The sequence below is a fragment of the Sinohyriopsis cumingii genome, chromosome 12 (assembly GCF_028554795.1).
Source record: "Sinohyriopsis cumingii isolate HCF-2022 chromosome 12, ASM2855479v2, whole genome shotgun sequence".
Lineage (NCBI taxonomy): Eukaryota > Metazoa > Mollusca > Bivalvia > Unionida > Unionidae > Sinohyriopsis > Sinohyriopsis cumingii.
Window position 1 is genome coordinate 52,057,490 of NC_142972.1, and position 12,934 is coordinate 52,070,423.

At 33.4% G+C, this 12,934-nt stretch overlaps 1 protein-coding gene across 1 annotated transcript in view; it reads right to left on the bottom strand.

The window, feature by feature from the left end:
• LOC149786439 (receptor-type tyrosine-protein phosphatase H-like) overlaps positions 1–12,934 on the bottom strand; it is a 121,056-nt gene that overhangs the window by 19,283 nt on the left and 88,839 nt on the right. The window contains exons 16-20 of the mRNA XM_089976885.1: positions 12,606–12,696; positions 4,139–4,215; positions 3,376–3,510; positions 1,631–1,756; positions 182–336 (exon numbers count right to left, since the gene is read on the bottom strand). Coding sequence (XP_089833011.1) covers positions 182–336; positions 1,631–1,756; positions 3,376–3,510; positions 4,139–4,215; positions 12,606–12,696 — 584 coding nt within the window. The remainder of the gene's footprint in view (positions 1–181; positions 337–1,630; positions 1,757–3,375; positions 3,511–4,138; positions 4,216–12,605; positions 12,697–12,934) is intronic.

The window sequence follows — 12,934 nt, forward strand, 5'->3', positions numbered from 1 at the left end:
ACCCAAGATGGAATGGTAATGCTGGTATAATTATGGTTATAACCATACATGTTTCCCTTAGGTACATATACAAAGTGAACAGCATTGAAAATTAAATTAGCCTTGAGGGATTTTCAGTGAAATATTTCATTCCTAATGTGCTATTATATCTGATAACTGACTTGTATATTTTTGTACTCACCTGCAGTGAACAATCATTGGTCCTTCCATGTCAGGTGGTTGTATGAATTTGCGAACTGTTTTGATGAAATCGATCATTGTATCAAACTCAACATTGGCTGAGTAGTCACGCCAGCTTAGGAAGTGAAAATGTTTGATAGTTCGTTCTTTTTCTCCCTGTTATGAAAAAAATCAAGGCATTAAAATTCTGTAATAGACAAAAACAAGATATAAGGTAAGCAAAGTTTGTTTATGTGTTTAGCATATGATACATTAGTCTAAAAATATTCTAAAATAAACCAGATATAAACAAGAAGTCCAAATAGGCCTAGAACCTGACTAGTTGTGAAAGACCTATTGAAACTACAGGGGTGATACAAAAGCATGGAACACATCGTTTTTCTGTATGTTAGTATACCAGTATGTAAATTTTCTAGGCGTAACAAAGAAAAGTTATTTATGCAGATAGCATATTCCCCTGATCTCATCATTTGCTTGGAACTAGGTGCAAATACATAACTTGGAAACTGATCATAGATCTACACTTAAAGAACAGTGCAGTTCAATCTGGATTTTTCTGGATCATACCTTAAGTTTATTTCGTCCAAAAATGTCTACATACTTTAACATTGATTATGCCGTATGCATGTTTTGGGGCATGTAAATAATGACCTTCCAAAAGAAGAATCTAAATGAAGTGAATGCTTGCCACTTAAAGGCATGCAGAATCAAATTCTATAAAATGACACCCATTACTGAAATAATCGATGTTTACTGCATAAATGACCTATGTGACTTTTACTATAGCAGTAGGTAGTCTAATAAATTCAGTCATACTAACTGGTGTTGAATATATAACCATACATAAATGTATATATATATATATATATATATATATATATATATATATATATATATATATATATATATATATATGCACAGTACTGTTACTAATATTAATAATCCATCATTTTGTTTCAGGAACATGTACACTAACAAATGAGTTAAAAATAAATTATTTCTGTTTGAGTGGGATGGAGAAATAAAATAAATAAGTGTTAGTATGGCAACATCTCAGCAAAGAAGCATCATTCCTGATAACAGCTTTCAAATAAAGCTATACAGAGATAATGCATATTTTTTAAAATGCTTATAAGAAGGAGCATAAAAAGCTGAGTCGCTGCAAAAACATTAATAAGCAAATTTGAATATTTTGCTAACATAAGGGTAAAAGGTTAAGTTTACTGTTAAGCCTTTGTTGTACACTGGAACTTGCTGTTAATATAATAAACCATACCTTTCTTATATTAAATTTACCCCAAAATATCAGAGATGATAATGACACCAGGATGATGATAGAATCCTCTATTTTATAGAGATTTATTCTGCATGGCATTCTCAGAAGGGTGGCCCTTCTTACTTGTATAAAGAGAAAACAAAATCACATCTGAATCTCCAAAAGATAATGTACCAGTCTTATTTTCAAGGTCCTGTACTCAAAGGAGTTCATTGAGGAATATGTCAAACACTCGACAACAAGGTCACCATACTGTTTTGGATCTTTAAGATCTAGTGGCATGTATAACTCACACTTCACCTGTAAATGAATTAAAACAAAATGAATGGAATTTATAAATTGTGCAACATAAGATAAACTTACTTACAAAATAATGTAGCAATCTGTAAAACTATACAAGAAAATATAAAGCAAGAAGAATATACTGAACTTGTATGTGTTGTATAGAAAAATTATCTAATCATTCTACATAGAATTCATTATCTGGGAAACTATGATTCAACTGGATTCAATACAGTTATGCTCCTATTATGGAATAGCAACAACAGATGTAGTCTGAAACCATGTAAAACTGAAATTAAAAATTATTTGAAATCTTAATCTGCCTGGTGATAATGGTGTATATTTATACATGACTGGTGCTAATGATGTATATTTAACTTCCATACCTGACTGGTGATAATGGTGTATATTTAATTTCCTTACATGACTGGTGATAATGGTGTATATTTAACTTCCTTACATGACTGGTGCTAATGGTGTATATTTAACTTCCTTACATGACTGGTGATAATGGTGTATATTTAACTTCCTTACATGACTGGTGCTAATGGTGTATATTTAACTTCCTTATCTGACTGGTGCTAATGGTGTATATTTAACTTCCTTACATGATTGGTGCTAATGGTGTATATTTAACTTCCTTATCTGACTCATGATAATGGTGTATATTTAACTTCCTTACATGACTGGTGATAATGGTGTATATTTAACTTCCTTACCTGACTGGTGCTAATGGTGTATATTTAACTTCCTTACATGACTGGTGATAATGGTGTATATTTAACTTCCTTACCTGACTGGTGCTAATGGTGTATATTTAACTTCCTTACCTGACTGGTGCTAATGGTGTATATTTAACTTCCTTACATGACAGGTGATAATGGTGTATATTTAACTTCAATACATGACAGGTGATAATGGTGTATATTTAACTTCCTTACATGACAGGTGATAATGGTGTATATTTAACTTCAATACATGACAGGTGATAATGGTTGATATTTAACTTCATTATATGACTGTGTAAACATACAGCCCATAGGAGACAAATATGATGATGCAAAATTCTGATTCAGATGCTGGTACTTTCCTGAACCATTACAGATTTAAAAGAAGGATTGTTTTTCTTACAGTCCTAAATTAAAAATTTGGGTTGAATACAATGTAGCTTATTGAATATATTTATACTTATTCGGGTTGAATACAATGTAGCTTATTGAATATAATTATAATTAATTGGGTTGAATACAATGTAGCATATTGAATATATTATAAAACATTGAGGCAGCATAGAGATTAAATCCATTAATTCAGCTCTGTCAGATTTATCCATAGTTTGAGTCAGGAAAGGATAATGCTGACTAATATTTACACATAATGACTCCATTATAACTCCAATGAATATGAGGACAATGGCCAGACTCAAATTAACTTGGACCTGATTTAGTATATCACCTGCATCTGTTCCTACCATATTTTACCTTTACAAAATATGATAAAACCTGGACCATTGTCTTAACAAATCTATTGATTCCTTTGTTGCCTGAAAATTCAGCATTATACCTTCCTTTTCCACTAATGCAAGCTTGACCAATACTCTTCTGTAGCATTAACCACATCTTATCTAAATGACTCACCCTGTTTTCTTCTTTGTATTGTGTCAGCATTACAATAACTCGTACATTTTGTTCCCAGATCAATCTCCAGTGATCATCAATGGTTGCAGGAATGGGTCCTTGGCAGGCAATGTATTCTCTGGTCTTTGTGAAACCCTAATGAAGATACAATTAGAATGAAGCAATATTTTGACACCACTGTCAATATGATTACAAGATCTAGCGACAGCTTCAGTAGTCCTGACTTCCTCTCCCAAAAAAGTCTACCCATCATTAGATCTAAATGAGTATGAACCAAACTTGCTTACATATTTTGATCAAAAAAGGCAAAACTCTGAAGTGACCAAGATCTTAATGGAAATCATTATAACACTGGTTTCAGTCCATTAAGTCCTTCAAAAGTTACTGAGCAGAAATGAGCTAACATGATATGACATGACATATTGCTGTGGATTACATTATATACCGGTAACCTTTCAAAATATGTGGCAAGGACACAAAAAGGCAAAGTGAGAGAACCAATATTGGTATAGAAGAATTTCAATAGTATTTATGATATCCTATTTGGGAATATCATTTCAATTACTTCACATGAATCTTGTTTTACTACAGGGAACAATTACATGCATGAGAATGTACATCAGTATTCCTTAAGCCACAGGTTGAAGTCTGTAAAACAACTGGATAGATTAAGAGGATAAGAGTGAATAACAATTCAAAAGCATGAATCACCACTTTAATTTGTCAAAATGAGAGAGAGAAGAGAGACAGAGTGTGTCCTTACAGGGAGAAAATTGGCATTGATGTAGTCAGATCCAGGTACATCATCAATTGGAAGCAACCTGACACGGCTGTGGTCAACTGGAACACAAGAATAAGGAATGCATGCATAACCAAGTCATCATCTCATTTTTGCAGATGGTTCAAATATGCAATGGATAATAATAATAATAATAATAATAATGACCTTATTTAAAGAGGGTAACACAATTAGCTAAAAACTAATCTACCTTGAGGCCCTCATACAAAGGAATTCATTTATTTAAGCTGCATCTCTGAAGCCACTGGATATATTGGGTTTGGAAGAAGGAAATAGAGTGGGCATTTCTAATCTCAACTGGAATACTATTCCAGAGCAGAGTTCCAGAGTATTGGAAACTTTTTAAAAATAACTCCTTATTTGGTTTGGGAATTTTATACTGTTTGGTATACATGGATTGCAGATGGCGAGTATTACCAGGTAGCCTATACTGGAATAGTGATTGTAAATATTCAGGAGCACTATTATGAGATATCCTGTACAATAATTTGGCTTTTCTCAAACAGATTCAGTCTTTAATAGGTAATATTTTTAACCTACCAGCTAAATTTTCCTTGCTTTCTTTCTGGATTGATATTAGCCCAAATGCTCTTTTCTGAAGATGTGCCAGCTTTGCTATGTTTTTATCATTTGAATTACCCCATACTGTACTACAGTAGTCCTAATAGGGTTGTATGTAACTGTTATAAAATAGTTTTCTGTGCCTTTCAGGGAGAAAATGTCTTATCCTACTGAAAAGCCATAAACTTGAATTGACTTTTTTACTGATAAAATTGTTTGATATGTTCAGTCCATGATAGGTTATTATCTACCAGAACACCAAGTAGTCTATCATGATATACCATTTGCAGATTTGTATCCTTCCATGTCAGACATAGTTCATCACTATCAAGATTTGTCCTTCTTTGCCATGTTGAGATAAGTAATATTTTAGTTTTACCAGTATTTACCACCATGCCATTACATGTGCACCAGTTTTCCAGTTTGTTTAGTGCATTCTGTAAAGAAATTTCAAGCTCATGCTCTGTGTTTTGGATGTCTGACAATGTTGTGTCATCTGCATAGAGATCTGTAGATGATATTGAGTCTCTTAGTAAAATTGGTAGGTCATTAATAAATAAAATGAACAGTAATGGACTTTGAATTGAGCCTTGTGGTACTCCATATCTAATTGTTCCAGGTTCTGACAGAACATTATTAATGTAAATATGTTGTGTTCTCTCATTTAAGTATGAAGTAAACCATCTAATTGTTCTTTCATCACACTGGTAGATTTTCAGTTTCTTCAAAAGGATTTCATGATCCACCATGTCAAAAGCTTTCCTGAAATCTACAAATACAGTTCCAATTATTCTACCTTGGTCAAGTGCTTGAAGCCATTTATCAGTTAGGGACATCAAGGCAGTCTCACAGGAATGATTCTGTCTAAAGCCTGATTGATTAGGGTGTAACAGCAAGTGTTTGGTTAAATATGACATGAATGAGTCATGGACATGTTTTTCAATAAATTTTGACAAGTTTGATAGTATTGAGATAGGTCGGTAGTTATCAGCATCATCTTTAGAACCAGATATGTGAATAGGAGTTACTTTTGCAGTTTTCCATAATTTGGGGACAGATGAGGTTGCAATACTTAAATTAATTATGAATGTTATGCTATCTACAATTGCAAAGGCAGAAGATTTAATGAGTCATGGACCAATCTGATCAAGTCCTGTTGCTTTCTTGGTATCAAGTTCACATAAATTTTTTTTAACAAAGTTTTTTGACACTGGTGGGATAGAGAAACATACCTCCTTTGAGATTTTGCTGCTGCAGAACTTTTTCAGTTCATTAAAGTTGTTTTCTATCACTGGCTCTTTTAACTTTGTGGTAATGCTGATTAAAAAATCATTGAAAACATTTGCAATGTCAGTTTCATCAGTGACTATGGTGTCATTTACCAGAAGTGAGTGAATTTTATTTGTCTGTTTTTTGTGCGTTCCTCCAGTGGGTTCATTGAAGACTTTCCAAATGGAGTTTGTGTTGCTCTTTTTGTTTTCAAGCAATGACTGATAATAATTTTTTTTAGCTTTTTAATCATGCTTGTTATTGTGTTTCTCCATACTTTATATTGTGCATGGTTTTCCATAGCCTTGAATTTGTCTCGTGTTTCCATTATAAACATCTAGGATTTTAGTAGTAAGCCAATTAGGTTGAATTTCAGTCTTTACTCTATGTACTTTCAGTGGTGCATGCTTAGATACTGCATCCATGAATAAGTCAGTCCACACCCTCATGGCTTCATCTATGTCATCCAAATTTTGGATCATATAACATGGAACTTTATATAGGTCATTGAGAAATTGTTCTTCATTAAACATTTTTAACGATCTGTAAGTGATCGTTTTATGTGTATTTTTCTTATTTTTCTTGCATTTAACCTTTCTTGTCAAAAAAAGTAGGATAGTGGTCACTAAGACCAACATTTGGTACATTAACACAAGCCAATTGTCTGGTAAGTTGGTATAAATGTGATCAATAAGAGTGCTCGATTTTTCTGTTACCCTTGTAGGCTGGTCTAGGCCTAATGATTCAATAAATTCCATCCAGTTGTTCCTTATTTGAGTATTGAGAAGGTCTTTATTTATATCTCCTAGTATATATGTTTCTTTCTCCTGTGATTTAGAGAACATTTTCCATTTGTTTCAAAAAGTTATCATTCCAAAATACTTTGGAGGAAGGTGGTCTATAAATGAAACCAGCTAGGAAAGATTTTGCATTATTTTGAAAAATTTCCACCCAAATACTCTCAATTTCATGTGACTCCAAGTCAAGTTGCCTTTTTACATTTACATCTTCCCTAATGTATACAACAAGACTCCCCCCCCCTGCTGTCTCTCTGTCCCTACGTAATGGTTTATTGTAGCCTTGACAGAGAAATTGATCATCATTGTGGTTAGCATTTAATTTGGTTTCAGTGAGTCCTAAAACATGTATATTATTTTCCTTGGAAGACAACATTAACTTAATCTGGTCTATCTTTCCCACTATACCTTGTACATTTAAGTGACCTATGTTAAAACATTTTGTATTTAGTTTCATATCAATTATATGTATGTCATCATGCAATGGGGTACTCAATGAGATTGTCTCCATACTACTTTTATCATTCTAATTTCATCCCTCATTCTCCTGTACATGAACTTAATCATATCTGTAGTATAACATGTCTAAGCAGAAAAGGAACCTCTCAACTACTGAAAAATATTAACATGTATGCCCCCATTTTCAAGCACTTTAATGAAGAGTGCTGTCCCTACTGTGGAGAAATTGGGCACATGACACATGTATGCCATCATGGCAAACAGATCGAGTGTTTCAGGTGCCATAAATATGGACACAAACAAAGTCTTTGTCCATCAATGTATTCATATTAGGAAGCTGGCAAAGAGGAGAATGCCAACGCTTCAGTTACAAAAAATCTAAATGTACCCAGTGGGACTCTTGACTCTAGCTATTCAATGGACACTATTGTAGATGCAAATGTAAATGGATTTTCAGGGTTTGTATGTGACTTTGAAGATGCTAATATATATGAACATTTAAATATAGAAATATGATGTATTATAAATGATGATGTGTATTTAGGTGATTTTGATACTCTCTGAGTTATATCAAGGATACTCTGGATTTATTGGAGTTGTGATCCACAGGGGTCTGTTCTTGGAACTGTTCTCTTTATTCTATACACTCAGCTGCTCTCAAGTGTCATAGATCATCATCCAGTGTCTCACCAACTGTATGCTGATGACTCCCAAATATACAAATCTAGCCACCCAACTGAAGTTGATGCTACCATCCAAGGTGTAGAGAGGTGCATTTTTCATGTGAAATCATGGATGACATGTAACAAGCTGCAGATGAATGATGATAAAACTGAGGCCATTCTGATCACAACACAAAGACTTTCTCATTCACATCCTTTACCTCAAACAATAAATATCAGCAACACCAACATTAAATTCACACAGTCAGTACAAAACCTACGTGTTACTCTGGACAGTACTCTCACATTGCACCAACATGTCATGAACATATGCAAGGCTGCATATCTTGAGCTGAGACGTATCAGCTTCATTTGCAAATAACTTTCAGTTGATGCCACTAAAACACTTGTGTGTTCATTAGTACTTTCAAGACTGAACTATTGTCACTCAATTCTGTCTGGGTCATCTCAATATCTACTTCAGAAACTTCAAAAGTTCAAAACACAGCTGCTCGGATCATAGTTAGAGTATCACCATCAGAGCACTGCACCTCCACGCTGCTCTGTACCTTACAATGGCTATCCATTCGATCCAGAATCAAACACAAAATTTGTTCTTTGTGCTACGTTTCACTGATGGACTTTAGTCAACATACCTATCCAACCTCAACCATGTGTACACACCAGCAAGATACCTACATTCCTCTTCTGACAATCATATACTCATTATTCCCATATGAAAATGAAGTCATATTGGACAACTTTCTTTCACATACCAGGGCCCAGCAATATGGATTAAATTGCCCACTGAACTTAGACACAAAGACAGTGATCCCATTCAAGAGTGCTCTTAAAACTCACTTATTTTGACTGCAAGAACAAGCTTAAAGACCTATAAATGTTTCCTACCTTAAATATTTCAGCATGTTTTTTATGTTTTCTAATTTCAATTTTGTAATCATATTACTATGTTTTTTATGTCATAGGTGTTGTCAAATGTTGTAAAGTGCTTAGAGCCTCTAAAGATTAGGCTCTATACAAAGTCCTCATTATTATTATTATCTATCCATCTTTCTAGTTTATACAGTGTGCTAAATTGCAAAACTTAAATTATGACTGCATGCTTTATGTTATATTAAAGAGATAACAAGATTTTGTATACTACTGCATTCTTATATATATATATATATATATATATATATATATATATATATATATATATACATTTATACCACATACATTAAAAATGACATGGCATTTAAAGTGTGGTATAAAGCAATTTGCTGTAACAATACTATTGGTATATCAAATTGTGATTTATCCATGGCACAATAATATACATAAATATAAACATTTCTGCAACCATTTGCAGTTGATTCTAGATCAATGATCAATTTCCACACATTAATCATTAGTGACATATGAAAATAATGATAAAAAGTATTAACAATCCCTGTTTTCTAAATGAATTTAATAATGGTACACATTTTCATTACAATCCCTTCTGCTTTCTGTTCCCCTCTCCCAGCTCATGCATAACAGACAATCTACACATCAATGTGGAGTTCGAAAGAAAAGGAATTTGGACTGGATTAAAACTTTGAAATAGAAATTACACCAAGTAACCTACAAGAACATGGTTAGTTGTAACGATATGTGTGCACTTTCCTTGGGAGTTGTCTACAGTGCTTATCAATTACACAAAGTTGCAAACCATATCAACATTACATGGTAAATTTCTCAGTTGCATGGTACACATACTGTGATGTGTTTAATGTTTTCTTTTTGTTGTTGTTTCTTAAACATACTATAATGTTCTAAAAATTGAATAGTATTAATTAAATATGAAAATGTCCAGTGGCCACTCCCTCTCTCTCTTTCTCTCTCTCTGGACCATTATACAAGATACAGGCTAAAATCTATGAAATGATGAGCATAGAAGATTTTCGTTGGTGTCATCCCATGATGCCTCTGGACTTATGAATGATGGTAAATGTTAGTCAAACTGACCTCATCCTTTATGGTGGGTGGTACTGTTACCAGTACATAAAACAGAACAATGACTTAGATCAACTGTAAATATATTAAAATATTTTAATTACCTCTTGTTGGTTCATCATTTCACTTAGTTTCTATTCCACATTAATTTATATGTGCTGGTACATGAATGGGTAAGTGTTCATATGAATGGGTAAGTGTTCATGTGAATGGCATAGCTAACCATGTGTTTGCAGTGCTCTACTTTTATTGTTAAAACCATCTTTCATGTTTAAATCATAAGTGTTTATTATACTGATTTAATCAATGTGAAGAAAAATAGAAACTAAAACAAGAAAAGAATCAACTTATCAATATGCAGAGGTGATTGTGTATAGCCACACAAGGCATAGAACTACATTTTATAGTGGACACACTTGGGAATGTGAGGTGTTCATTCACTCTGTCAATACACAGCAGTGCCTGTAATAAATCTCAATTCCATTCAAAGGGCAAATATATGTATTTGTATGTGATATAAATAAAATATATGTACAGTATGTATGCTGTATCAATGATATACCACTCAGTGTATAAATTTTTCAATAAAAGGAAACTTGGCAAGCCTTGTTTAATTTTAATGAAAAATTGATATATCTCATGGTATATCATTGATACAGCATACATACTGTACAATATATTCTATATATATAAATATATATCTATTTTTTTCTTCAGACTTTCCGACAGCTGTTTGTGCCAAAATTAACAAGAAGTAATTCAGATTTTACACAACATGCTTACTCTATAGGACAAACCAAGCGACGGACAGACAAGCTAAGAAATAGAGTTATGATCATTTTTAATGGAATGGAAAAAGCTGTTTTAATAATATTCTCACAGTGACTGTGATGTGTATTAACAGTGACTGTGATGTGCATTAACAGTGACTGTGATGTGTATTAACATCGACTGTGATGTGTAAAACAGTGACTGTTATGAGTATTAACAGCGACTGTAATGTATATTAACAGTGACTGTTATGAGTATTAACAGTGAATATGACATGCATTAACAGTGACAGCGATGTGTATTAACAGTGAATGTGATGTGTATTAACAGTGACGGCGATGTGTATTAACAGTGACTGTGACGTCTATTGACAGTGAATGTGATGTGTATTAACAGTGACTGTTATGTGTATTAACAGTGAATGTGACATGTATTGACTGAGTGACTGTGATGTGTTTTAACAGCGACTGTGATGTGTATTAACAGTCGCTATGTTTTGTATTAACAGTGAATGTGACGTGTATTGACAGTGACTGTTATGTGCATTAACAGCTCAGGACTGCATATGTACACTCCTCAGCCTTTATGGCTGTGTATCTTGCAATGACAAGTCTTTGCCACTGCAATGTACATATGGTTTATATAAACAATTTCAGGGGCCTAAATTAAAAATGAAATGTCCAACATTTAAAAAGATTTGGGAACCAGTCCATGCAAAATGTAGGTCTCTACTATGGTAATACCCAGACATTTTGCACTGCTCATTGAAATATTATGTGATTTTAAAGTAGGGTACAATTAATAAGGCTCCAAGTATGAGTCATTTAGGATGCATCATCCATAGAGCATTTACTTGGTTCTGTATTCTCATGTTGGAGAAAGTAATTCCCAAATGTAACTCTGTTTCCCTGTTCATGACATCCTATTGACTTTTGGATTTGTAAAATTAAATTCTGAGTTAGATCTCTCTGATCACTTTTTATTCTGGAAATGGTATCTTTGGGTCCAGATTTCATTCTTTGAATGAACAACTCTTATATAAATCAAGGAAACCAGTCCTCTTGAGGCACAGGCACAAGCAGAATCTCCTTTTACAAAACTTCATTTTACTAAACACAGATGGCCAAATGGTTTCAAGTGGTTGCCAACTCACCTCTGGCCACATGGGTTAGGAGTCTTGCTTTTGCCAATATGGGGATGTGAGAAAACCTGCCAGTAGCTTTCTGTGGATCAGTGGTTCTTAGCAGCAGGATTCTCCTCCACCAGTTATAGTGTCTGTCAAGTATATCCTTTTGTGTTGAGAAATGGTAGTAAACACTGAACAACAATAGCAAAATAAGTCAAATATCAGCCCATCCCAACTTTTACTTTTTTGGAAGGCATGTTTAAGCAGGAATAAATAATTTCCTAAGACTGATGATATTACAATTTTAATGATTGCCTTGTTATAAAAACATTACACTGTATCTGTGTTTTGTCCTCAGTAACTAGGTGTCACAGCTTTAGGTAAATTTTACTTAGAATTTAGATGTGGGAAGTATTCCTTGCTGTATACAAGCACATATATATATATATATATATATATATATATATATATATATATATATATATATATATATATATATATATCATATAGAGCCTGACAATCATGCTATGTTCTTGGGGTGTTTTAAATATTCAATGACCCCATCACAACAGTCACTTTTTATACATGTCTTGTGAATCTATTGCTCATTTACTCAAAAGCTTTGAATAAATACATGATAATAACAGATTACTGAGGGTGAGAAAAATTCAAGCACACTTCAGAATTAACTACATGCAAGTGAGACAATCTCAGAGATAGCATTTGTGAGTATAATTGTCCACACAATAAGGAACTGGTCAGGCTATAGAAAAAACAATAAAACTTACAAGGTAGAATGTTAACAAAGCGGTTCTTCAGACGGTTCTCCTCCATGTCTGCTGCTTCATGGGCATGCATTGGACTCATGGTCTTCAGGTCCTTTATGGAGGAAAAAGTCATAAAACACTGTACAGTGGTCCCTCATTATAAAGTCATAAAACACTGTACAGTGTTCCCTAACATTAAAAAGTCATAAAACACTGTACAGTGGTCCCTCATTATAAGTCAAAAACACTGTACAGTGTTCCCTCATTATAAAGTCATAAAACACTGTACAGTGGTCCCTCATTATAAGTCAAAAACACTGTGAAGTGGTCCCTCATTATAAAGTCATAAA